This window comes from Dama dama, chromosome 10, assembly GCF_033118175.1.
Source record: "Dama dama isolate Ldn47 chromosome 10, ASM3311817v1, whole genome shotgun sequence".
NCBI classification, from domain to species: Eukaryota; Metazoa; Chordata; class Mammalia; order Artiodactyla; family Cervidae; genus Dama; species Dama dama.
In genome coordinates this window covers 11,774,553-11,802,476 of record NC_083690.1, presented here as the reverse complement: position 1 = coordinate 11,802,476, position 27,924 = coordinate 11,774,553, and the positions used below count along the sequence as shown (strand labels likewise).

At 48.5% G+C, this 27,924-nt stretch overlaps 1 protein-coding gene across 2 annotated transcripts in view; it reads left to right on the top strand.

Moving 5' to 3' along the window:
* The first annotated feature begins 513 nt into the window (after positions 1–513).
* Positions 514–27,924, top strand: part of LITAF (lipopolysaccharide induced TNF factor) — a 34,453-nt gene continuing 7,042 nt past the window's right edge. The window contains exons 1-2 of one of the 2 annotated variants that reach the window (XM_061152843.1): positions 514–620; positions 25,999–26,223. In XM_061152843.1, coding sequence (XP_061008826.1) covers positions 26,004–26,223 — 220 coding nt within the window. In that variant the 5' untranslated portion in view covers positions 514–620; positions 25,999–26,003. Of the gene's footprint in view, positions 621–22,564; positions 22,672–25,998; positions 26,224–27,924 lie in introns of those variants that run through there. The other variant, XM_061152844.1, reaches the window with a different exon arrangement.

The window sequence follows — 27,924 nt, the reverse complement described above, 5'->3', positions numbered from 1 at the left end:
TTCTGGGGTTGCTTGGATGCATCTGAATGCACAGAATTGAGGTTTGGGGAGAAAAGGGCCGACTGCCGGAGGGCAAGGAGCGCTGGATGCCTTGGCAAGGGTTCTGGAGGTGATCAGCATTCTCTGAGAACAGGGAAGGAGAACAAATGCCGAAGATGGGGACCCAGGGGAGCAGGGGAGAGCAGAGAGGGAATGGAAATCAGGAGGGGAGTTAAAGGTTGTGGGGGCATGTGGCGGGGAGCAGAACCCGAAAGGGGAGACACTCTCCCTGGGGAGAGTGGGGTCTGGGCTGAAACTGGGGGGTTCCAGGGAGTGAGCGGGGTCTGGGGGTGTCGCCAAGGGGTGTTCCGAGGGTAGCGGGAGATCGGAGCGGTGGAGGGGAAGGGCAGAAGCCAGAGGGTCGCAGGTCCCTGGTGGGGTTTCTAGCTTGGGGGAGGCGGCCCCCCGCGAGTGGCGAGGATCGGGTCCAGGCGGCGCGTAGAGGCGGGGTCAAGCCGGAAGAGGGAGCCGGAGCGCCCCGCCCCCTGCCTTCGGGCGCCCCTCCCCGCCGCCTTCCAGCCAGTCCGCCAGCCAGCTCCGTCTGCTCAGACCTCCCGGCTCTACTGGCGGCGCGCGCGGCGGTGAGTGAGGGGCGCGCTGGCGGGCGGCGGTGGCGCGGGCTGGGGTCGCCGATGGGGAGGGGACAGCGACCGGGGCGTTGATCCGTGGAGCTTCGAGCGGGTGGTGGGTGGAGAGAGGGGTCCGTGCGGAGCGAGCACCCGCTCCGGACTCCGCGGGAGTGGTGGCGGTGTCCCGGAACCCTGGCGGGTCCCCGGGGTTCGAAGTGGTTAGAGGGCGCCGGAGTCCCGCTGCGATCTTCCGCGCGGGGCTGGCGAGGCCGGGCTCCTAGCCCCTTGGCTCTTGTTCCCGCCGCAGTCCAGGCTGGGTCCCGTTTCTGCTCCCCGAAGTGAGCCGATCGCCTGCGGATCGCGCGCCGTGGGGTCGTCCCGCCCCCACCTGAAAGTGAGCCCAGTGTTGCTCGCGGGGGCCTCCTCCCCGGGAGAGGACACCTCGAGGCTTTTCAAGAAAGTCTCGTCTCGCTCTGGTGGCTGCTCTCTTAAAGTTCAAGTTTCCACACTCATTATCGCCGATTATCGGCGATTCAGAAACAAAACCAACCAACCAAACAAAAAAAGCCCAACAGATTTCCGACGCCGGTCCCAGAAATTCGATTTCTGGGGTTCACGATATCTGTTTTTCCCCGCCACCCCCCGCTCCAGGGGGTTCCCCACAGTATTCAGGACCACTCTCAGCGGACACCGGCGGGTCTAGGGAGCCCCCGAGAGATGAAAATTCGGGACACAGAGCAAACGGAGCCAGGGCCCTGGCTAGACCCCTCGCGCGGCTTGGGGCGGGGTGGGGGGGCGGGTAAGGTAGGCACCCTGTGAGTGCAGGGGTGGGCCGGGACCCCGTCCACTGCCGCTGCCAGATACATGCCAGTGGTACAGGCCTTCGAGGTGGACATTGGCCCTCCACGCCCAGCTAGGCAGGTGGCCTCTTTCTCTTTGGTTTCCAGGTCACTGTGATCTGGGCAGTGGGGTCATTGTTGTGCCAGAAACCCTTCATCAAGGTCAGGAGAGGAGGTGATGGGGAAATTGGGTATTCTGGACCGACTGTGCATTCCAGGGATCAGGCCAGCTGGTCTTTGATTAGTTTTCTGGTGGCTTTTGTGCTTCGGATAAGTGCGGCTGATGTCATTGCATGTGGGACTGAGCTTTGGTGGCTGGGAAATCTAGTTTCTGGAAGGCAAAGGGCCTTCCCATCTTAGCGCATCAGGGTAAGACTTGCCCACCCGTCTTCCCAAGGGGAATAAACCCTTGGCTGGGTGAGCTGGTGCTGGTTCAAGGGCTGTCTGGAACGCAGGTTGGCCCTGCAGTTCCTCTGGGGCCCTTTTAAGAAAAGATGTGGTTTGCATTACTGTGAGCTTGACTGCCTCCCTTATCTTCTTAACACCCCCACCCCTCACCCCCAGCCATCTCTGTTTGACTCTTACCATGAGACTCACCTGGACGCCCTGTCCAGCTTGAGCTGGTATTGGGGACTCCACCAGCGTGTTTGGTTTTATTGAAGTTGACTCGGAGGCCTGCAAACAGGTGACTTACTCTACCTGGATAGAATAACACCCATGCTGCTCCTGGCTTACCTCTCAACCAGTCCTTGCACTGGGGTTTAAAGGTTCCCCAGACTCTCCAAGAAACATCTTTTGTAGATCTACGATGGAGGGGCCCATCTTCCCTCTTTCCTGTTACTTGAAGGCATGAATAATAGATGCTTTTATTCACATTTGTGAAAGTACCCTCATTGTAATGTTTTTGTGGATTAAGTGTCTCAGTGATTGATCTGAGATAGAGGATCAATTTCTTAAGTCTCTAAATACTAGGTTGAAGTCATTTCACTATCTGGTGAGTAAACTTTCCTTTGTTCCTTTAGTCGCTTTTACTGGATGGTTGTGGGGAAATAAAATGCGACTCTAGCTTTGTAAAGGACACAGAAGAAATGGTTCTAGGTTCTGAGGGGTTTATGCTGCAGGTGGAAAATGGAAAAAAACACAGGTGGATAGTCAGTGCTCAGCCATGCCCTTGACTCTGAAAGGATTGAAAGAAATGGAAAGGAGTGGGCTATGAGTCAGGGAAAATTTCATAGAAAAGCAGAGACCTGAGTATACACATCACAGAAGGTACATGTATTCCAAATGAGCAGAAGAAGCTCAGCAAAGCTTTGGAGGAGGTGCAGGCTAGCCCATAGTTGAGGACAGTAAAAGGGAAGCCCCTGAGGGCAAAGGAACCGGAAGGCATTTCCAGCCCAAGTTCATTTTCAAAGAGATAGACAGAGCATGCTTCCTTGCTTTTACCCATGACTGGCAGTGCTATGGTGCCACTCTGAGAATGGGAGTATGCCCATCAAGGACTTAAAATTCTCCCACTGAAAATGAATCCACCCCAGCTACAGTGATGGTGGGAAAAAATGAGTTCCATGACTCGAAGTCCTAGAGTCTTGACACTGTGACCTGTCTTCTATCTGTGCTTTTACTGCAACGAGAATAGCTCTTTGGGCAAGGTGGTCCGTCTCACCAAGCAAATAGCCTTCCTTGACTCTGCTGTACTTCAGTACCTGCGTCCCTGTCTTTGGTGCCTGTTCCCCGTGGTTGGTTGGTTGTTGCCCAACCATGCCCGGTTCTGAACTGGTGTTTACTGATCGGGGTTGTTTGAGCTCTAAGTGATACTTTCCTGGGTCCTCACAATTTCATCTTATTGTTTGCTCCTGCACTGGAGCTCCGGGTGTTTGGGATAACACTTTTGTAGCCAATGAAGTTGTCTTTTGACTGCAGATTATTTCTGTAGAAGAACTGTGTGTACTTTCATAAGACTTAGGGCCTGGACAGAAGAAAGTAAATATCATGGGTGTCTCAGTGGCAATTCCCTGTTTACCTAGTAGGTAGGAAGTTAATTCACCAAGATCTGAAAAGTCAGAGGCACTTTCTTCTTTGTGAGTGTTAATGTCAGGGAAAATAATGGTGAAGAATTTAAGCTACTTAGCTCATGGGGTTTTTTTCTTTTCTTCTTTAAAAAATTTATTTATTTTGGGAGATCTAACCCATGCCCCCTGCAGTGAAAGCAAGGAGGAAATCCTGACCACTGGACTGCCAGGGAATTTCCTCTCATGGAATTTTAGAATTGACAGTGTTCCTGGTGTAAATGTAAGAGCTTAGCATTGACTCACCCTATCCTTGAGTCCAGGGAGATTATTCAGAAAGGCTGCATTGGTATTTTTTAAACTTACGTAAAAAATAACAATATAACAAAAAGCATGAAAGATAACGAAGAGTATCCGGTATAATCTCAGCCTGTGAATGAAACAGCTAGCATCAGTTTTCCTTATTTGGCGGCCTCTTGTCACGGTGCCTGTTTTTTTTATGAAGTTGTAATCAGGGTACGTATAATTTTGTCTCCTGATGCAGTCCTATTAATGTTCTCATTGTGCTGTTTCATCAAAAACCGTCATTCATGTGGAAACTGGGGATGTGGTTTCACCAGGAATCCAGGGGGGGAATTGTTTCCCTTTGATTCTGGGGGCGCAGCCCAGCTCCCCAGTGGAAGCATTTTCCATTCCACAAATCACTGTAATTTGTACTTAAGCCATATTTGAACCTGACTCTCAGATTGTGGTCACTATACCTCTGCCTGGTGAAAGAAACTGAATTCGGAAGATGGACTGTGAAAACATGTCTCTGAAATCCTTGCCTGTGAGCTCCTGTATTTTTAATGGAGGTAGACTGAATTTATTTGGGGTTCACTGGCCTAAGAACCTTAGTGTAATTTCTCACTTCCTCTCCTGAAGAGAGTTGGAGATCCCAGTTTCCCTTTTTGTCTAAATTCTTCCTCCTAATGGATTGTGGAGAATAGTTTTCTCCAGAGACCGTGAAAGACCAGCTCTCTTTGACCTCCTCGGCTGGTTCTCCACCTTGTGTACAAACTAGGCTATTTTCTTAGGAGGCCCGACAATTTGCATGTGTGTGTGTCCTTTTTAGCGCAGGAATGTCTTTTTCCCTGGGGTCATTTCTCTAATGCCTGTATTCTCTCCAAGCAAGATTCTTTTCTGGGGCCTGGACTGTGGGGGCAGGGAATGGAATTGAATAATCTTCCTCTTTCTCTTCCTGAAAGAACTGATTTTAGAGATTAAGTTGGTGGTGAAAAAGCTGCCTTATCTTCTCTCTGAAGGCCTTGCCCTTTTGTGTGTTGATCTAATACCTAAATCCAGAAAACTGTTCTATACAAAGCAGGAGGATGTATTTTTAAAAGAGTTTATCACCTACCTGTGGCCACTTAACCTATTTATGGTGAGATACATATATATAGTTTATCACCTATTTGTGGCCAGGCATCAGTGTGCAAAAGCTGGGAGGAGATTCGTTAAACTTTAAGGCTTATTCACTTAAAATGGAGGTATCTATGTATCTATCCGTTTGCCTGTCTACCTGTGTATCTATCTGGTAGTTGGTAATCGTCTATCTATCTACCTGTGTACCTATCTGGTAATCGGTCAGAGAGAAATACTAGAAACCCTGATCATCACCCCAGTCTCCACTTAATCCTTCCCATTTAACCAAAATACTTGAGGGGGAAAAAAAAGGAAACTTTCTTTTTAAAAAAAAAAAAAGGTAAATTAAACCTTAAACTTCTTTTTGATGGCAGCTTGATTTTTTTTTTTTTAATTGAAAAAAAGACTCATTTATTGCTTTTGGCTGCGCTGGGTATTCGTTGCTGGGCAGACTTTTCTCTAGTTGCAGCCATTGGGAGTAGCCAACAACTCTTTAGTTGCGTACGTGGGCTTCTCATTGCGGTGGCTTCTCTTGCTGTGGAGCATGGGCTCTAGGCAGGCATGCAGGCTTCTGTAGTTGTGGCGTAAGAACTTAGTTGTCCTGAGGAACGTGGGATCTACCTGGACCAGGTATTGAACCTCTGTCCCCTAGCATTGGCATTCAGATTCTTAACCACTGGATTACCACGGAAGCCCTGTTTTGTCTTTAAAAACTGAACTTGTATGCTTTTGAGTAAGGCCTGCCCTGCTCCAGTTCATCTTAAAGGTGTTTTTTTTTTTTTTTTTTTTAATATTTATTTATTTGGCTGTGCGGGATCTTGGTTATTGCATGCGAGATCTAGTTCCCTGACCTTGGGCCCTCTCTGGAGTCTTAGCCAGTGAGCCACCAGGGAAACCTCCATCTGATAGTTTAATTTTAGATTTGCCAGAATGTAGCAGTTAGTGCAAGGAGTTTTTCATCCACCCCTCACCTAGTTTCCCCGCTGTGAATGTCTTCCCTCATCTGTGAACATCTTACATCATCACCACAGGACATTTGTGAAACTAGGAAACTAGCTCTGGCACTTCACCGTTGCTCACCCTCCAGACATTGTTTGAAGTTTCTGCTAATGTCCCTTTTTCTGTTCCCAGACCCTATCCAGGGGACCACACTACATTTAATCACACCATCACCAAGTCTCCTCCTGTCTCCTCTGGTTTGTCAATCTTCCCTTGTTTTTCATGGCTGTTTCTAAGCAGTAATGGGCAAAGATTTTGTAGAATTTCCCTCACATTGGGTTGGTCTGATGTTTGTCTTGTGATTCTACTGGGGTTACTGGTTTGCGGGGAGAAGGCCACCGAAATGAAGGGCTCTTCACTTCACATCACATCACATCAGGGGGTACAACATGATACTCAGATGACATCGCTGGTGGTGTTTGACAGGTTTCCCCGTAGCAGAGTTCCTCTTTTTCTCTTTTCATAGACCACTAGCCTTTCCCTTCTCCAGGGGATCTTCCCAACCCAGGGATCAAACCCAGGTCTCCCGCATTGTAGGCGGATTTTTTACCAGCTGAGCCACCAGGGAAGCCCAAGAATACTGGAGTGAGTAGCCTACCCCTTCTCCAGCAGATCTTCCCGACCCAGGAATTGAACCGGAGTCTCCTGCATTGCAGGTGGACTCTTTACCAACTGAGCTATCACAGAAGGCCTCATCCAGGAGATGAAGGGTCAAGAGTAAGCTCTGCCTCTTAGAGGGAGAAGAGACTTCCCTGTAGCTCAAACGGTAAAGAATCTGCCTGCAATGCAGAAGACCAGGATTCGATCCCTGGGTCAGGAAAATCCCCTGGAGAAGGAAATGGCAACCCTTTCCAGTACTCTGGTCTGGAAAATCCCATGGACGGAGGAACCTGGTAGGCTACAGCCCTTGGGGTCACAAAGAGTTGGACACGACAGAAGAGACTTCCCTTTCACTTAGAGGGAGGGCGCTTCTACACCTGTCATTTGGAATTCTTTAAGGAAATTTGTCTTTTCTTCTCTATTTAAAAAATACACACTCCTCTGCTGAATGTTACGTGGTGGCCTGGATGGCAGGGGAGTCTGGGGAGGAAGGGGTACATGCATCTGTGTGGCTGAATTCCTTTGCTGCCCACCTGAAGCTGCCACAATATTGTCAATCAGCTATGCTCCAATATAAAATAAAAAGTTAAAAAAAGTAAAAAACATAAAAATACATACTTCTCTAGTTCTCTAAGTAAGTAATCAGAATGTAAGTTCATAATAAAGATAATGAACATACTATACATTATTCATGAAACTTATTAAGAGAGTAAATCAGAGTTCTCATGCAAAGAATTTTTTTCTGTTTCTTTAGTGTTGAGACTACGAGAGGATGGCTGTTCACTAAACTGCTTGTGATCATTTCATGATGTGTGTAAGGGAAATCATTATGTTGTACACCTAAAACTTACACAGTTGTTGTTGTTCAGTTGCTAAGTTGGTGTCCGACTCTTTGTGACCCCAGGGACTGTAGCCCACCAGGCTTCTCTGTCTATGGGATTTCCCAGGCAAGATTACTAGGGTGGGTGGCCATTTCCTTCTCCAGAGATCTTCCCAACTCTGGGATTGAACCCACGTCTCCTGTGTTAGCAGGTGGATTCTTTACCACTTTAGCTACCTGGGAACCCCCCCAAACTTATACAGGGCTGTATGTCAAACTGGAAAAACTACACCCTGCCAATAAACTCTTCGAGCTTACGCTATAGATTGCCGCATCACATTTGGGACATATATGCCATCTATGCGCATGAAATCTCTGGCTAGGAGGTAGTCTGTGCGTCGCTTTCCCCAAAGCTCTGTGGAGGGAGAATTCAGAGAAACAAGGATCACAGCCCTTCCCCAGAGGGGTGTGATGCGGGCCAGTTAGGGAAACAGAATCTAATTTGCAGACAGGAAGCAATTAGGACGTATGAGGAAGGCGTACATCATCCAGTGCTGGGATTGTTATGGATAGGCCAGGGGAAGGCTGAAAAGACTGCAGGAGGTTAATGTTTACCACCCTGTCCTCACCTGAAGTCTTGCTGAAGGAAACACTGTTTTATAATTCTCAAAGACATGACAGTTATAAAACCCACAGTCATCTGGAATATGGCCAGAATTGAGGAAATAAGCAAATAGGAGCCTCCCAAGTAACGCAGATAGTTATCATCAAGACAAATGCCCAGCTTGTTGACTTTCCTTATGGGAGGCTTCCAGGGAAGCTAGGAGCTCTTACTTTACACAGGGCGCCCTCAGAAGCCTTGAAACAGCAAATGAGGGGACGGGATGGGGGCTGTCCGCAGCCTGGGGTGTCACAGGACCACAAGACTCCGAGGTGAGCATTTTTCTAGCTCTCTCTCTCTCTTTTTTTGCAGACTCTTAAGGAGGCAGAGAGAAACAGGGGATCATTTTAGAAAATGATTAAGAGACTTTTGGGGGAGGGATATTGAAAAAAAGGGCCTTGGTCAGACGATAGCAATACCAGGAGTTATGAGCCTGGAGTTTTTGTCCTGTTGATTCTGTGATCTGGGGAGAGAAGCCCTTGGCTATGGGCCGTTGGGCCTTTGATGTGTGTTTATACTGACTAGGACTTGTTGGGTGGCTTTTGCTGTGGCTGCTTTCTCCTGATATTCTAGGTTTTGAGGCTTATTTTTAGAATCTGAATTATCCTTGGCAGGAGTTGAAAACTTGGAGGGGGTTTTTCAAGTCGCTTTTCGGCTGCTGGTTAATGAAACAGAACCTGCTTGGGGGGCGGGGTTCCCTCCCTGAAAGATCCGGCCCCGTCCCTGCCTCGCCTGGACCAGGCTTTTTTTGTTTGTTTTATTTTGTTTGTGCAACATGTGGGGGATCTTAGTTCCCTGACCAGGGATTGAACCCACATCCCCTGCAGTGAAATCGTGGAGTCTTAACTGTTGGACTTCCCTAGTGGCTCAGACGGTAAAGCGTCTGTCTACAATGCGGGAGACCTGGGTTCGATCCCTGGGTTGGGAAGATTCCCTGGAGAAGGAAATGGCAACCCACTCCAGTACTCTTGCCTAGAAAATCCCATGGACGGAGGAGCCTGGTGTTCATGGGGTCGCAGAGAGTCGGACACACACGACTGAGTGACTTCACCTAACCATTGGACTGCCAGGAAGTCCCAGGGCCGGGATCTTGATGGAGAAAAGGCCCCTGTAACCTGTCCCCACCCTCCTGGCCAACCTCTGTCACTTCCCCATGGAACACAGGTGTGCCTGCCTCTGCATCCCCCTTCTGTTTCCCTTGCCTGCATCCTTCTCTTAGACCTTCTGCTTGCCTTAGAATCTGGGCTCAGTTTCCCCCTTTGTGTTTGCTTCCATGTCTTCCCAGGCTGGTTCACTTTCCCTCCTCAAATGGGCTCCTTAAGGCCCATGAGGGAGGGCCTCTGCCACCCGGCTCACAATCCCACATCCTCCCTCAGCTTTTAGAACTTCCTGCATGAAAAATAGACCACAGTGCAAAACGCAAAGAGCAGAGTTTTACTGTGGCCAATAGGATGTTGTCAGGACAGATTTGGGACTGAGATAGAGGAAGTGGTGGTGTTCATGTCTTCTGACCAAAGAGAAGTAATCAGTAACTTGAAAATCTGTCTGCAAACCCTTAGGGAGGGGCCGAAGGCCAGCTGATGGGCTTGAAACACCAGTCATGGGACCAGGGACTGATGATGTCATTTCACCCAGAAGTGGGAGGATGTGAGAGACCAACCTGGGAAGAGCAGATATGGGGTTTTCGGAAAGGGCTCTTTGTCCTTATTTAAAAAAAAAAAAAAAAAGTTTATTATATTTTAAATTTAATTTAATTGTAAAGCATTTAATTATAAGTATGTTATAATTAATACCAATTCTAAAGAATAGATCATAGAACTACAAATTTATTATGTTATAATTATATTTAACTTAAATAATTTCTTAATTTTTTGACTATGTAGTATTGCTATGGCTCAGTATACAAAAGACCGAGTCTAAGAGTGAAAAGCATTCCTCAGTGTACCTCCGTCCTCCTTTTACAGGCAGCCACTGTTATCTGTTTCTTTTTCTCCTCCCCCACCTTTAGGTTGGGTGGTTCGGTGAAAGCGCTGAGTCCTAACCTCTGCACTGCCAGAGAATTTCTGGTTACTGTATCACTTCCTTGCGTATCCATTTGGAGACATTTCATGCCTATTTTATAAGGAAATGTGTGTATCCTTCTTCCTTGTACACCTGTGATGGCCTGAGACGGTAAACACCATTTGGGCTTTTTTCACGCAGTGGTCTGTTAACATTGCAGGGATATCTGTGTTTCTACACGTGAAGTTCCCCGTTCAGCCTTGATGGTCGCATGCCATTCCCCTGTGTGGATGGAGCGTGACTGGTCTACCCAGTTCCCTGCTGGTGTACAGTTAAGTGGTTTTTAGCAACAGGGCAGTGGGTACCCCTGTGTGTTCAGCATCTGTCACTGCCTCGATGTGTGACGTCAGCTCCGATGCATATACCTGAGGAGGAATCACTGGGTTAAAGGACTCCTGCGTGTTAAATTTTGGTAGGTGCTTCCATTGTGTGAGACTCAGTTTACCTCCCAACCAGGCCTGGGGGAGAGGCCAGCTCTCTGTTCAAACAGTTTGCTCTTTGCTAAAGGTGAAGGTGGCAGATGTGGGGTTGAGGAGTTGAGGGGACTCTCAGGGTTGTGTGCAGACCCCCAAGTCCCTGGGGTCCTTCCATGGAAGGGCTGACCCGGAAGAAGAGGGAGGTGCAAGGCCAGGCTAGTGAGGAAGTCCTTCAAGAGAAGGTGCCAGCAGCCTTCGGAGAGGAGGACAGGAAAGGGGAAGTGGGCTTGGAGGGGTCATGGCCGAGGGAGGAAGGAGATTGGTGGTCCGGGGTGAATCTGAGGACGTGGAAGAGAAGCTCGTAGTCAGGGGGGCTGAGGATGCAGGCTGGGGTAGAGGGGACTTTTGTTTTTATCTTTCTTATTTAAAAATATTTATTTATTTATGGCTGGGCCGGGTCTTCGTTTCTGCTCGGGCTTTGTCTAGTTTCGGACAGCGGGGGCTATTCTCTAGTTGTGCGCAGGCTTCTCATTGCAGTGGCTTCTCTTGTTGAGGAGCCCAGGCCCTGTTTAGGGTGCAGGGCTTCATCAGTTGTGGCTTCCGGACTCCAGAGCACAGGATCGGTAGTTGGGGTGCACGGGCTTATTTGCTCCATGGCAGGTGGGATCTCCCTGGTTCAGGGATGGAACCTGTGTCTCCTGCATCGGCAGGTGGATTCTTTACCACCGAGCCGCCAGGGAAGCCCTGTGTTTACTTTTTATCGAGGAACAATTTGAACAAACTTAGAGATTAGGAGGGGTTTCCCAGGTGGTACTTGTGTTAAAGAACCTGCCTGCCAATGCAGGAGACGCCGGAGACATGAGTTTGATCCTTAAGTCGGGAAGATCCCCTGGAGGAGGGCATGGCAACCCACTCCAGTATTCTTGCCTGAAGAATTCCATGGACAGAGGAGCCTGGTGGGCTACAGTCCATGGGGTCGCAGAAAAATCAGACACATTGAGCACAAGTACAAGCAAGCCTGAGATCAGGAGGGGAGCCAGCTGAGAGGGCAGGGCTGGCAGAAGGGGTCATTGCTGGAGCAGCATCCCTGGGGTGTGGCAGGGCGTGGTGGGGTGGCCACTCTCTTGGGCTTTAAGTGGAGGTTGAGCCCGGAGAAGGGTTCCTTCTGAGCTGAGCGTGGGTGGACAGATGCCTGGGGGCTAGGGTGGGAGGTTGAGGGGCTCAGGTCTCTGCTGGGGGGCACTGTTGTGGGAGTGGGAGAGACCCCTTGGGAGTCTGCAGGGCTGGTGAGAATTGGGCAACCCAGCTAGGAGTGGGCAGGTTTGTTTGCTTTGCCTACTGTAAGAGATTACAAGCCCAGTAGCTGAAATAACACGTTTATCATCATAGAGTCTGGAGGTCAGGAGTCCACAATGTGTGTCGCTGGGGGAGACTCCAGGCGCTGCTCTCCAGGAGGCTCTCGGTGAAAGAGAATCCGTTTCCTGGCCCTTTCTAGCTTCTTTGTTTTGTTATTCGGTTGCTTAGCCGTGTCTGACTCTTTAGGACCCCATGGACTACAGCACACCAGGCTCACTTGTCCTTCACTATCACCCAGAATTTTCTCAAATTCATGTCCATTGAGTCAGTGATGCCATCCAACCATCTCAACCTCTGTCACCCGCTTCTCCTCCCACCGTCAATCTTTCCCCGCATCAGGGTCTTTTCCAGTGAGCCAGCTCTTTGCATCGTGTGGCCAAAGTGTTGGAGCATCAGCTTCAGCATCAGTCCTTCCAATGAAGATTCAGGATTGATTTCCTTTAGGACTGACTTGTTTGATCTTCTGTCCAAGGGACTCTCAAGAGTATCCTCTAGCACTGCAGTTCAAAAGCCTCAATTCTTCTGTTCTCAGCCTTCTTTATGGTCCAGCTCTCTCATCTGTACATGACTACTGGAAAAACCAACTAGCAGCCACCTGTGTGTCTTGGTCCATGGCTCCCTGAGGCAGTTTCAAAGCCAATAGGGCCTCTTCTCTCTTTGAGGCCCTCCTGCCTCCCCTCTTCTAAGGACCACTGTGGTTGTCTTGGGGCCACCTGAATCATCTCCTCCTCTCAAGGGCCTTAACCTCATCACAGCTGCAAAGTCCCTTTTGCCATTTAAAGCAACATGTTCTGGAATTTCCCTGACGGTCCTGTGGTTAAGACTTCGTCTTTCAATTCAGGGGGTGCAGGTTTGATGCCTGGTTGGAGAGCTAAGATCCCACATGCCTTCAGGCCAAAACCCAAAACATAAAACAGAAACTATATTGGATGGCATCCCCGACTCGATGGACGTGAGTTTGAGCAAGCTCTGGGAGATGGTGAAGGTCAGGGAAGCCTGGCATGCTGCAGTCCATGGGGTTGCAAAGAGTCAGACACGACTTATGTGACTGAACAATATATTGTATCAAAGTAAGTAGAAACTTTAAAAAAAGTCCAAATTTTAAAAAAACCTTTAAAAGATAAAAATAAGTATTAAAAAAAAAAAAAAAAAGAACCACATATTCTGGGAATTGAAAGTGAAAGTATGAGTTGCTCAGTCGTGTCCAACTCTGGGCCCCTATGGACTGTAGCCCAGCAGCCTCCTCTGTCCATGGGATTCTCCAGGCCAGAATACTGGAGTGGGTAGCCACTCCCTTCTCCAGGGGATCTTCCCGACCCAGGGACTGAACCCAGGTCTCCTGCATTGCAGATGGATTCTTTGTTGTCTGAGCCACCAGAATGAGCGTTCTGTGATGAGGTTGTGGACAGCTTTACAGGGTGTTATTCTGTCTCCCCATTGCGGGTGAGGGTGGGAGGATCAGACTGTAGGCGGTTTGGACGAACAAGTAAAGGCGTGAAGGTAGTGGTCTGAGAAGGGGCGAGTGTGGTGTGAAGGGATCTGTGTTCTGCCTTCTGCCGGTCTGTGTCACTGCGGGCAAGGGACCCCCCCCCCACCCCCCCACCCCGACCCCGCCGCCCTGGATTGGATTCCGCTTCCCTGTAAGTAGTTAGATCTAATGCTTTCGTAGTGACACAAGTGTCCAGTGTTCTGAGCACATCTACTTGCAACCCTGTGAAGGTGCGGGTCTGATTATAATTCCATTTTCCTGATGAAGAGACCGAGGCATGGAGAAATGAAACAGGTGCACACAGTCTAGAAGTGACAGAGCTGGGTTTTGAACCCAGGTTGTACTCTTTCTTTTTTTTGGCTGTGCTGGGTCTTCATTTGCTCCTCGGGCTTTTCTCTAATTGTGGGGAGCAGGGGCTATTCCAGTTGCGGTGTGCAGGCTTCTCGCTGCGGCGGCCTCTCCTGTTGGGGCATGGGCTCAGTAGTTGTGGCTCCCAGACTCTAGACACAGGCTCGGTAGTTGCAGCCCACGGGTTTAGTTGTTCTGCACGAGGGATCTTCCTGGACCAGGGATCGAACCTGTGTCTCCTGCATTTGGTAGGTGAATTCTTTACCACCGAGCCAGCAGGGAAGCCCTCCAGGTTTTTGCTCTTACATATTCAACTTGTCTTAAGAATCTATCGTCAAAAAAAAAAAAAAAAGTCCTATGGTCTTAATTTTCTTTGGGCCCTTTCTGTTCCCCTCTATGTGCCGCACCTGCTCACATTCTTCCGTATCTTCTCTTTTCCCTAAATCATTGTTGGGTATACAGGTTGTGGTCCATATCATCCCCACTGACCTCTTAGAGATGGGTGGTACCTGGCCATGCTTGTAAATAACAGGACCCATGCAGGTGTTTCTGAAAACCCCACAGGCGATGGTATCAGGTACTGGGCAGAGACATCCACCTCTAACATCTCTGAGCTCAGTGGCCATGCTTCTCCACCAGGTCAGCTCCTGATCGGAGTCGGCAGTCAAGCCCTCGTGTCTTGTGCAATTGCCCAGGGAGAATTTACTCAGCATCAGGCGTTACCTCTCTGTCCTCTTTCTCCTTTGTTTTTGGACCCTGCTTGCCTGTCGGTCGTTTCACCAGAAAGGATTGGAGTTGGGAAGGAAAAAATCACTCAAGGCTCCTTACAGCCCCTGGTTTCTGCCAAGCTCCCCCCTCCCATCCTTGCTGGTTATAAACAAGCATTGAGGGTGGAGGTGCCTGCAGTAGTGTGAACTCTGTCCCCCCTCTTCCTGTCCATGCACGTCAGCAGCAGTTGCTGACGTTTATGGTGTCTCAGGGTAAAAGGTCGTTAGAGTCTCTGAATTTTCTTGACACCCATGAAAAAAGACTCTCTTTTCTGGAGAATGCATGATGCACCATCTGGGTTAGATTAAGTGGCTTCAGAGCCACACCAAGGACCAGGTGATGAATGTGGAGTGACAGGTATTACTGAGTTTCGGCTGGTGGCAGCGAGGCGCCTGCTCAGAGTCCAGATCTTGGATGGATGGTGGAGCTGAGGGAAGCACCCCCTCCTCACTCTCTTCTGAAATCCCATCCAGACCTGGGAGTGGTTGTTGGCAGAATCCATGTGCACCCCTTCACCAGAGCCCCAAGATGAAACTTACATTGAAGAGAAAAAAAATCAACTAATCTTAAAGTTTGGAGGGTTTGGCTTTTTTTTTTTCCTTTCTGTTTTTATCTTGTTGGTGTTTGCACACTTCCCTTTTCAAGTTCTTTCTGCCCACATCTTGATCTTGCGCCTTGACATCCCAGGGTGTCCTGTTGAGAAGAAATATCACTCTCTCCAAAGAACTCTGGAGGAAACAAAGGATTCCAGACCAATTAAGCGATTCAAGTTCTGGAGCATATTTGCTGATGCTTTGGCCAGATCCTCGTGCTACCTTGAACTGAACTGCAAGGGCCATCTGTTACTGAGGTCTGTTGTTAGTAACATCTTCCTATCTGTTGTTGTTCAGTCGCTAAGTCGTGTCCAACTCTTTGCAACCTCATGGACTGCAGCCCACCAGGCTCCCCTGTCCTTCACTATCTCTTGGAGTTTGCGCAAATGCATGTCCGTTGAGTCAGTGATGTTATCTAAACATCTCATCCTCTGCCACCCCCTTCTTTTGCCTTCCCTCTCTCCCAGCATCAGTCTTTCAACATCTTTCTATTTAAAAAGCTTTATTTTGGTTAGATTCTAAGTTGAAGCTCTTAAGGTTTAGTTCCTCCCATTTGTGTTTACTTCCAAATCTGGATGCCATCCAAGATGGATTTTGGTGTCCTTATGCATAGGTATCATCTCCAAATATATGTGGGAATATCGAGTTTGCCTGGGACTTTCCCAGTGTAAGTACCAAACTCCTGTATCCGGGGAAACTGCTCCATCCTGGGTGAACTGGGACAGTGGGTCACTCTATGAAGCACCCAACATGTTTTGAGCTTAGTTCTGAGTGCTGGGGATGCAGATGTTAGTAAATTTCAATCCCTGTGACAAGTAGAGCAGAGAAATATGTGTAATGACAGCTAGCACTTGCTAAGGGCATGCATGTCTCTTGGTGCCCTGGGTCCTTGTCACAAGTGGATTCATTTAATCTTCCCAAGAGCCTCATGAGGAAGAAACTGCGAGTGTGCCCATTTCACAGATGGGAAAACTGAGGCACCAAAGTCATGCTCTGGGGAAAGGCGACCGATCAGAGGCCATCTGGCTTCAGACCATGCACCACTGATTTCTGCACTGTGTAGAGAGGTTTGGGAGGAATTAGTTCTTCCCTGGGAAGGCCAGAGATCACCTCTTGGAGGAGGTGACAGCTGAGCAAGGATATGATGGGTGAGGGGAATTTGCAGACCCATGGGGACAGAAGGAAACTGGCAAGGAGGGGGTGGTGGGAGGGGGCAAAGAGGAAAGAGCATGCTCTGGGCTCGTTTGGGGCCATCCAAGCAAGGCTGCAGACACGTCAAAGATTTGCATCGGTGGTGGGAGGTGAAGTGAGAGGCAGGGTGCAGAGTAGTGGTTCAGCCTGTCCTGAGAACCCCTGGGCGATGCAGGACCTTTGGTCACCTTAACTGGGAGGCATGTTGGCAGCTATTTGAAAGACCCCAGTGGTCTCTTTTAGGTAAATGAACCACTGGATGGCTGAACGAAGGCCAGTGAATTGGAGCTTAAATTACAGGCCTTGGCTTGTAATATGGAGACTGTAGAGATTTCTAGCACTGCCTTTTTTCTTTCTTTTTATATTTTTTTAAGTTTTTGCTTCATGGCTTGTGGGATCTTAGTTCTCTGATCAGGGATGGAACCCATGCTCCCTGCATTGGAAGCACCGTGTTCTAACCAGTTTAGCGCCAGGAAATTCTGCTAGCACTGCCTTTTCTTCTTCTTTCTTTTTTAAAGTTGTTGTTGTTGTTCCTCACGTTCACCAAACGTTAAAATTCACCATCTGAAAGTGTACAGTTCAGCAGCATGCAGTCCATTCCCAGCATTGTGCAACCATTCCAGTACCAGAACATTTTCATCACCCTGTAAAGAACCCCCGTTTCCTCCCAGCACCCTCCCCCGGCTCCCCCAACCCCTGCACCACTAGTTGGTTTTCTCTCTGGATTTACCTGTCCTGGACATTTTGTATAAATGGATGGAATCATACAGTGATTTCGAGTCTGACTTCTCTCGAAGTCATGTTTTTGAAGTTCATCCCAGCGATGTTTTGGAACCGCCACATCAGTGACCAAGCTGGTTGGCCAGCCATCTCTAGGCTTCCTAGAAGTCAAGCCCCTGCTTCTGAATTTAGGATTCCAGGCAAACACTGCCAGGCTGGGCCCCCATGCCCTTCACTGAGCCCCTTTGTAGTCACAGGCAGAGTAAGTTGACTCCCAGAGCTTGAGTGCGCTCCACTGGGGTGTTTCAGGAAATTCTAAGACTGTTTAGGCCAGGTATTTTGAGGAAAAAATCTGGTGCTGAAAGTGACTTGGAGTTTTTTCTTGCGTCTTGAGGTTTCAGGATCAATTCATTAATCGCAGCTCAAGGAGAGAAGATGGCTGTGCCTGTTGACATGGCTTCTCTCCAGGATTTTGAGGGCTTTTTCCTCCTGTCTTTCACCAGAGGGATATTAAAAAGCCCAATCTGAGACTCAGATGGCATGGTGTTTGCTTTCTCTTCCCTGGGAGCTGCAGCAGGTGGTAGAGGTATTTCAGCTCCACACATTTTTTTTTTAAACAGACATGGAATCTCACAGGACTTTCCTGGTGGCCCAGTGGTTAAGACTCTGTGCTCTCACTGCAGGTGGTATGGGTTTGATCCCTGGCTGGGGAACTAAGATCCCACATGCTGCATGGTACGGCCAAAATATAAAAATTAAACAGATACAGCATCTCAGAATTCTGAGATCACCTCTTCATTGCTGCTGGTCTAAGTCTCTTCGATCGTGTCCGACTCTTTGCGACCCTATGGGTCATAGCCCGCCAGGCCTCTCTGTTCATGGAATTCTCCAGGCAAAAATGCTGGAGTGGGTTTCCATTCCCTCCTCCACAGGATATTCCTGACCCAGGGATTGAACCTGCGTCTCCTGCGTTGCAGGCGGATTCTTAACCGCTGAGTCACCAAGGAAGCCCGAAAGTGAAAGTCTCTCAGTCACGTCTGACTGTTTGCGACTCCATGGACTGTATAGTCCATGGAATTCTCCACGCCAGAATACTGGGAGTGGGTAGCCCTTCCCTTCTCCAGGGTATCTTCCCAACCCAGGGATTGAGTCCAGGTCTCCTGCGTTGCAGGCGGATTCTTGACAGGCTGAGCTACCAGGGAATCCCCGTTGCTTGCCTCCTCCAAAAAGAGCAGGAATTGCTCTGTGGATATCTACTGTAGGCTGATCAGTGACTCCTGGACCCCTGATCGTCCTTAAAGAAGCAGATCATTTTGAATTGACAGTCCTCAGTGACAAAATTAGTTGGGAGTCCTTAATTTGTTGTTGCTGTCACTTAAGTCATGTCCGACTCTTTGCGACATTATGGACTGTAGCCCACAGGCTCTTCTGTCCAAGGGCTTTTCCAGGCAAGAATACTGGAGTGGGTTGCCATTTCCTCCTCCAGGAGATCTTCCCCACTCAGAGATCAAACCCATGTCTCCAGCGTCTCCTGCATTGACAGGTGGATTCTTTTTTTTTTTTTTTAATTTCTTTTTATTTATTTATTTATTTATTTATTTTCCAGTGGGTTTTGTCATACATTGATATGAATCAGCCATAGAGTTACACGTATTCCCCATCCCGATCTCCCCTCCCACCTCCCTCTCCACCCGATTCCCTGGGTTTTCCCAGTGCACCAGGCCCGAGCACTTGTCTCATGCATCCCACCTGGGCTGGGTGGATTCTTTGCCAACTGCGGCACCTAGGAAGCCCCAGAGCCCATAAATTGGCAGGTGTTTTTTAGAATCTTGTCTTGGGTATGTGGTATGAAAGTCTGGAAATTAATCTTCAGAAGTGTGAGGGAGGTAGAGAAAAAAAGAGGTGACTTGTCACCTCGGGTTCAATTGATTTTCCTTTCACATTTCTTTGAGGGCTAAATTGTGTGAAATGAGTTGCTGATTGTGTCTGGATCTCCCATCCTGGGAGGTATTTTGGTGAGTTCTAAAGAGCTCCAGAGTCCGAGGGGCATGGGTTCTAATCCCAACCCTGCCATTTCGTCTGTGTGACTTTGGACAAGATGCTCAATCTCTCTGGGTACCCAGTTTTTTCATTTGTATTAAAGTCTATTTTGTCTGATAATGAGTATTGCTAGTCCAGCTTTCTTCTGATTTCCATTTGCATGGAATACCTTCTCCCATCCTCTTACTTTTCATCTGTAAGTGTCCCTAGGTCTGCGGTGGGTCTCTTTTAGACAGCATATATATGAGTCTTGTTTTGTATCCATCCCACCAGTCTCTTTTGGTTGGTGCATTTAATCCATTTACATTTAAGGTGATGATCCATATGTATGATCCTATTACCATTTTCTTAAGTGTTTTGGGTTTATTTTTTGTAGGTTTTTTTTCCTTCTCTTGTGTTGCTTGCCTAGAGAAGTTCCTTTAGTATTTGTTGTAAAGCTGGTTTGTTGGTGCTAAACTCTCTTAACTTTTGCTTGTCTGTAAAGTTTTTGATTTCTCCATCAACTCTGAACGAGTTGCTGGGTAGAGTATTCTTGGTTGTAATTTCTTTTCTTTCATCACTTTAAATATTTCGTGCCATTTGCTTCTGGTTTGTAGAGTTTCCATTGAGAAATCGGTTGATAACCTTATGGGAGTTCCCTTGTATGGTACCTAGTTTTTTCATTTGTAAAACAGGTTGATGGTATTGTAAGTTTTCATTCCTGACTCAGTGTTGTGGGGATGAGATGATGGCAGGTAAGGGCGTGAATTACAGGGCCCCTTGCAGTAAATTAAGAGCCCGTTATCTTAATGCAGTTGTGAATCTGGGATGGTTGGGGTATGAGTAGTAGATTCTGCTCAGCCAGGTAGGACCTCTGTATTCAAAGATGCCAAAATAAGCCTGCTTATCTGCAACCCCTGAGAACCCTTTACCTTCTTCCTGGGGTGAGGATCCAGCAGATTCAAGACCCAGAGGAGTGACCAGTGTAGGAGGAAGCGGACACCAGCCAGCCCAGCCCTGCTTGGCCCCGTATAGCAGAAGGGAGTGTCCCCCAGGCTGATCCCCCCTCACAACATTTACCTCCCTTCCTCGTGGCTCATGAGATTGAAGTTGTGAGAGGGCTGGGCCTGCCTGGAGGAGAACATGCAGATGTCAAGGATCCTAGGACTTGGTCGGTAAAAGGAATGAGTTCGGACAATTGCATTTATGACACCAAGAAAAGAGGGGTCACGTGTCAGAAGGACTCAATGAATAAATGTGGGTGATTGGGGATACTCAAATATTAATACCTCTTTCCAAATAGTGGATTCTCAGTGAGGACCCATGGGGAAAAATCAGGTCTTAGGGGAGGGGAGAGGGGACAAAAAATCTTAGATATCACAGTGATGTGTGGCCCTCCAAAACTCAACCCTGCCCAACCAAATCTTATTTCTTAGTATTGAATTTCTCTTGTTAGGTGGAAATTAAATTATATTCAAATTCGTTAATTGAATTTGAATATAATTTTTTTTTTTCCTTGGGGGCGGGGAAGAGGAAAAGAGGAGAGGCAGCTGTAATGAAAGCAAGATTGAAAAGTCCTGCTCTGAACTGGGTTCGATGAAGGAGCTACTCCCAGACTCATTTCTGTAGGCCCAGGAATAAATAGTGGTATAATCCTCCCTGACCATTTAAGAGAGTAACTTTCACCCACCCAGCAAATCATCGAGACTTAGAACAAGGGATGTTTTCAGTTAGGGACCCCAGACTTCCAATAGACATATTAGTGGATGAGAAAATGGGGGCCAGGTTGGTGCAGCTGGTCATGGGCCAATTTCCAAGGTCAAGCCTGGTTCTTCTTGCACCAGGAATGCATCTCTTGGTGCCTCAGAAATGCCTCCCTTTTATAACCAGTGGTCACATTCAGCTACATAACATTCGGGCCCAATGCAGCATGGAAAGGAAGGGCCCCTGGTTCAAGAAGTATTTGAAATTTCAGGATGGCGGCCACATTCAACTGAGCTTGGCAGGCCCTTGTGCCTGTAGGGTCCTGTGGGACTATATGGGTCGCGTGCCCGGGAGGCCAGCCTCAGTCACATTTTCCATGTTTAAAAAATGAGTTTGAAATGCCTCTCTCTGGATTTGGAAGGAGCTAAATAAAAAGAGTCATTCTGAGATGGTGTGAACAGAGCTCTCCAGCCCTCAACATTTCCCTGATTCCTGCGGGGGCAGGTGGAAGGTGGGTGGAGAGTCCCCTTCAATGTGTCCTTTTAAATGGACAGTCGAGCAAAGCCACTCTCAGGGGCTTAATGACAAAGTTAAACAACTGGGGACGGAGGAGGGAGACCCCTTGTTTGTTCCTTTATTCCCCCCACAAAGCTCCCCGTAACTATGGCAACCTGAGTTCTGCAGAGGCCTGTACCCTAGCCACCTGGGGAGCTACCAAAGGATTCTCAAGGCTGTGCTTTTTTTGTGGCAGAACTGTGGCTTTGCTGTTTTGTTAACCTCAGAGATGCTTTCCTGTGGTTTCCCATTTGTCCCACATGTCTTCGATGGAGTTGTGCTCTGGAGCGATAAAGTGTTCTCTGGAGGCAGTGGAGGGTGTCTGCAAGTGTCCCCATGTGTATGTCTGTGTCTGTATGTCCGTCTGCCCTTAAACGTTTCACATTGTGAGGGAGAGGAGGAGCGGATGGAGGCCAGTTGAACAACCACCCATTCTGGAAGGGTGGTTAAGCGGGTGGCTCGGTGGGCCTCCTGATCTTGGGGGAAATCAAATTAAAAAGAAATGGGGGATGGCGAGAGGGGGGCAAAAAAAAAATGGGGACTCACTGAAGTGGCATTTCCTGGCCTGGGGCCTTGGGGAAGAAAGCAGGCTGTGGAATTTATTTAGAAAGCTTTTGAAGCAGCTGGTTATGTTTTTTCTTAAAAACACACACACACACAACCCATTCTAGGCTGTTGGCTCTTGTTCTTTTCAGAATTATGAGCGTGTTTATGTGGCTGTTTGATCCAAAAGCCATGTTCCCAAGAGACAGTGTCCTAAAGTTCCAGAAAATAGGACGTGACTACAAGGAAGCTGACGACGCATAATAAAACGGGGGCAAGGGTGGGTGGGTGTTCATTTCCAGGACAGAAACCCAGGGCCCTCCTTCCTTGAGATGTCTTGGAAAGAACCCTGCCTGCCCCCCGCTTCCTAACTCCTACATGTTCTCCCTCAACAGCACAGTTCACAATTCCCGGCCGAGTTTCTCCCCTTTCTGAGAGAGGCAATCGCTCAGTCGTGTCTGACTCTTTGCTACCCCATAGACTGTAACCCACTGGACTTCACTGTCCATGGAATTTTCCAGGCAAGAATACTGGAGTGGGTTGCCATTTCCTTCTCCAGGGGATCTTCCTGACCCAGGGATTGAACCCAGGTCTCCTGCATCGCGGGCAGATTTTTTACTGTTTGAGTCATCAGGGAAGCCCCTTCCCCTTGCAAAGCACTCTGCTTGAAACCACGGCCAACTGTGCTGTTTTAGGCTTTCTAGGCCCCCCACCCCCACCATGCTTTCTGCTCTTGTGGTGTTTTAAACATGACTCATTTTTCATAATAAGTGGCGCGGGCAGCTCCGGGGCTGCCTTTCCTGAGACAGGAAGGGACAGTGAGTCCTTGACGGTCAGCACGGATGTAAATTACCTGGAAGCCCCAGGCCACGGTGTCCTCCCGGCTGGGTCTCCAGCCCAGTCCACAGATGGGGGCTGCGAGGTGTGGCTGGCGGGGGACAGCCTGGAGGGGACAACAGCCGACCTCAGAGGTGAGCCTGGTAGAGAGGTGTCCTGGGGCTGAGGTCTGTGGCCGTCTTCCCCGCCCACTTCTTCTTCTGTTTCTGGGTAGCAGAGGAAATTGACACAGAACTTTAATAGCTTTTCACAGTCTGTCTCAGTCTTAACCCCTAAACCCGTTTTTGCAGAGATGGCCTGTGGTCCTTCTGGCTAACTCCTCCTGTACTGTAGACCCCCAGCCCCACCCACACATAGGGGCCTTCTGAACTGTGCTTCTTGTTTCTGCCACAGACCTTCTGCTTCCTCTGCCCTGTCCAGGGTGAACCTTTCTTCTAGAACCTTCCGTGGCTCCTATTGCTCTGTAGCATCGCTGTCCCATAGGACCAGAAAGAGAGCCACGTAGGCAATTCAAAATGGTTTAGTAGCCACGTTTAAGAATCCGCCTGCAATCCCTGGGTTGGGAAGGTCCCCTGGAGAAGGAAATGGCAACGCACTCTGGTATTTTTGCCTGGAGAATTCCATGGACAGAGGAGCCTGGCGGGCTAGAATCTATTGGGTGGCAAAGAGTCAGACATGACTGAGAGCGATGAACACAACCACATGTTGAAAATTAAAAAGAAACAGGTGAAATGAACTTTAAAAAACATGCACACTAAGTCTCTTGAATGCGCTGGGACAGTGAGTCCTTCGTTGCTGTGTGCAGGCTTTCTCTAACTGTGGCGAGCAAGGGCTACTCTTCATGGCGTGCACAGGCTTCTCATTGCAGTGGCTTCTCTGGTTGTGCAGCACAGGCTGTAGGCGCGAGGGCTTCAGTAATTGCAGCTCCCAGACTCTAGAGCGCAGGCTCAACAGTTGAGGCCCACGGGCCTACTTGCTCCGAGGCATGTGGGATCCTCCCAGATCAGCGATCGAACCTGTTTCTCCTGCGTTAGCAGGCTGATTCTTTACCACTGAGCCCCACCAGGGAACGCCACTGCCTACCCCCACCCCCCATTTTCTATTTTAAATTTAAATCACTTAAATATAATTTAGCCATTCTGTTCCTCGGTCACATTTCAAGTGTTCAGCCAGCCTTGTGTGGTTGCTGGCTACCGTAATGGAGAGTCCAGATAGAGACCATTTCCCTCATTCCAGAAAGTTCCTTTGGACAGTCCAGGCTTACAGAATAAGGCCCAAACATCTCCATAGAACTTTCAAAATTTTCTAGAACCCAGCCCCGACCTGTCTGGCTTTACTGATTGATTTTTCTGCACGTTCATTTTCCCATGCCTCTCTTTCCACTTTGAAAGCCCTTTCATCTCTTCCCCGAGAGAAATCTCCTCTTTCGGCCTGGGCTGAAAAGCAGAGTGTCCTTGAAGGAGTCTCCCCCTTTCCCCACGGCAGAATGAATGGTTGCCTCTGCTTCCCACGGGTTCTAGAAGAAGAGGCAGGGTGCGTGGGAAGCAGCGACGGGCCGGCCGATCCCTCGGCCGGTGGCTCACTGCCCTCAGAGCTCGGGGCCCCGTTTCTCCTGAGACAGGTTTGAATGGATCTTCTAACACAGCCTGAGCCCTGCCCCGCTGGAAAGCAGAACCAGACAAAGGACGGCACTGTGTCCTTCTCCAGCGGCCCCGGGGGCGGCCGAGCATGGGACCGCAGACAGGAACACGCCCCGGGTCCAGGCCATGTAATTCTAGGCAGGCATCAGCTCTGCGGGGGAAAAAAAACTTTTCTTTGCCTTCACAAGAGGAAATATGTGCTCTGATTCTCGTTTGTCAAAATGTGAACTGCTTGGTGTGTGTGTGCCTGTGTGTTTACTTTAAAAAAAAACTATAACATTTTGGAGAAGGAAATGGCAACCCACTCCAGAATTCTTGCTTGGGAAATCCTATGGACCGAGGAGCATGGCAGGATACAGTCCATGGGGTCGCAAAAGAGTCAGACACGACTTAGTGACTAAAACAGCAACAACATATCATGTTAAAGAATATTTTTCCTGCTACTTAGGTTATCAGTTGTAATCAGATGTATTAAAAGCTACAAATACTCCCCAGAATGAATTAATGAATGCATGATAAGAAGTAAAACAAAAAACTCTAACATATATACAAAAACGGGCACATTATTGTATAACTCTAGTTTTCACAAAGTGGACATTCCTATGTAACCACCCCAGATGAAGAAAGAGAACATGACTAACCCCCTTCCCCTGCTTCTAGACTCCACTTCCCCTTCCCAGATTAATCACTTTCTTGACTTCTAGCCCCAAGGTTCCTTTTGTCTGTTTCTGGACTTCAGCTATCTAGCATTTCGTGGTATGCATTTCTTGGCATCTGGCTTGTTTTGCTCAGTATTCCTTTTGCCATAGTTTGTAGTTGGGTTTTGAAGGCCTTTGTTTTTTCCATCCCCCGAAACACTGAGTAAAAGTTGCAGCGGTTAATTGAAAGAAAGAAACAAAAGAAAAAACGTTAGATGTGAAAGATAGGTTGTGGTTAGGTGATGGTTTCAAGTGTGAAAAAGCTTCTGCTCACATTGGGCTGACCTTTGCCTTGGGGATTTTTTTCTCTCTCTCTTTTTTTTCCCATAATTTTATTTATTTAATTTTGTCTTTCTTGCTGCTCGGGATTTTCTCTAGTTGTGGCGATGGGGAGGGGTTGGTGGGCTACTCTCCAGTCGCGGTACACGGGCTTCTCATTGCGGTGGCTTCTCTTGGTGCAGAGCGTGGGCTCTGGGGCCTGCGGGCTTCAGGAGTTACAGCACACGGGCTCGGTAGTTGCAGCGTGCAAGGTCTAGAACACAGGCTCAATAGTTGTGCATGGGCTTTGTTGCTCCGAGGCATGTGGGATCTTCCCGCCAGGCTGATTCTTTACCACTGAGCCACCAGGGAAGCCCCTGCCCTGGGAAATTTCTAGGTTTGGGTGATTTTTCTCTTGTCATTATCTACCTTTTATTTATTTATTTAAATGAAAATGCAAAGGATGTGCAATACCCAAGGCAATCTTTTTTTTTTTTGGCTAACATGTGGGATCTTAGTTCCCTTAACCAGGGATCGAACCCGTGCCCCCTGCAGAAGAAGCGTAGAGTCTTAACCCCTGGACCACCAGGGAAGTGCTCTACCTTTTAGCTTTACGTAGGGAATCTCTTTTTAAAGGTGGTCCTTCTTGAGCCGGGAAGGGCTGATAGTCATTGATCAAGGCTTTTGATCAATGTGGCTTTTGATCAAGGCTTTGTGGCTTTTGATCAAGGCTGGATACTGGTCATTTCCTGATCATCTGTTTATCGGGAAGAAAATGAAAGACCGAGGGTGGAAATGAAGAGACTGGACGGGGGCGGGGATGTCCATGGAGTTGCTGATCTGGTGTCTTCTGGTTTTGCTTTAGGTAAAATGTCTGTTCCAGGATCCTACCAGGCGGCCGCTGGGCCCTCCGCGGTGCCGACTGCACCCCCATCCTATGAAGAGACGGTGGCCGTCAACAGTTACTACCCCACACCTCCAGCACCCACGCCTGGGCCGAACACGGGGCTCATGACGGGCCCAGATGGGAAGGGGATGAACCCACCTGCCTACTATACCCAGCCAGTGCCTGTCCCCAATGCCAATGCAAGTACGTATGTACAACTTCCTGGCCCCCTTCCCTTCCTTGGCCCCCCGCCCTGGGTGGGACTTCTTGAGGATTAGGACAGTGGCCAAAGACTTCCCTGGTGGTCCAGTTTTAGGACTCCTCATTTCCACTGCAGAGGGCACAGGTTCGATCCCTGGTCGGGGAACTGAGATCCCACATGCCACTTGGTGCAACCAAAAAATAAATTAATAGGAGCCCATCTGCAATGCAGGAGACCCAGGCTCGATCCCTGGGTTGGGAAGATCCCCTGGAGAAGGGAATGGCGACCTACTCCAGTATTCTTGCCTGGAGAATTCCATGGACAGAAGAGCCTAGTGGGCTACAGTCCTTGGGATCATAGTCAGACATGAGAGACTTTCACTTTCAAATTAATAAAAATAATTTTTAAATTTTTTTTAAAAGGAGAGCCACCAAAGGGACTCTGCCCCAGAGTCTAGGCAGTCAGTCCAGCTCTCCGTGTTGTCCTGAAATTTCATATCTGGTCTTGGGTTCCATGTCAGGAAGGCTCTTGGTTTTTCCATGATATAAAGCCTGGCTCATGAGCTTTCCCAAGTCGGACATCAGTCAGTCCTCTGGTGTTCATCACAGGGGGATGACCGACTATCCCAGAAAAATGTGGGAATGGGAGCTTGATTTGGGAGGCTCCCACCCTTGCTGCTGAGGTTTGTCTGGAGAACCCCTGCCCTGAGGCTAGGGCTGGAGTAGGAGAGGGAGAGAATGCAGCGTGATTGAGGAATGGGTAGGCTGCAACCCACCCCCCAGCTCATCAGAGTGCAGGCCACTCCCCTGCCTTCCAGCACTTTCTTCATGACCTTTCCCTTTGGTACTTCCTCTTGCTCAGATGCACTCAGGTGTGTTGCTGATTCATTGTCATATGCAGCTCAGAGAGTGGGCCCAGGTGTCAGGCTGCCTGGGTTCATCAGCCTTCTTGTGCCTCAGTTTTCCCCATCTGTAAAATGGGGCTCATTAAGTACCTACAGTCGGAGACTATTAAGGTTAAATAAAGCTCTATGAGTAATCCTGGGATAAACATGAACTGTCATTGGGGGCCTTCCCTGGTGGTCCAGTGGTTAAGACTCTGTGCTCCCAGTAAAGGGATTTCAGGTTTGATTCCTGGTCAGGGAACTAAGATCTCACATGTTGCATGGTCAAAAGATAAAAAAAATCATGCTGAAGTGACTTTGACTGCTCCAAATGGGAGATGACAAGGCTTTAGACTATTTTATAGATCCCACTCTGATCAATAAGTAACTCATTCTTGCAGCCCCAAAAAACTTTTTAAAATTTACGTTAGTGCTAAATTGTGCTTTAATACTGCTCTTATGCTGGGGACGATGTGTGTGCAGGAGCCCTCTATTAATAGGTCGTTCTAGGAATAGTAAGTCTGGTTAGCTCTGGGTGGTAATGTCCCCTAATACAACAATCACAGAAATGGCATGTCAACAATGTAAAAAAGAACAGAAGGAAGTTACTTTGACAGAACTACGAGTTTCAACAACTTGGCCAAAAATCAAAAAGAACATACTAAGCCCTGAGGGCTTAGTGATTTCCGTCACTCTTGGTGCTCTTCTGATGCTTGTGGATGTTGTCCACGTCGTTTTCTCTTTTTAGCATGATGTTACATACCCATTGCATGTATCAACATGGTCCTCTGACTTTAAAGAACTGGGTCAGTATTCCCTG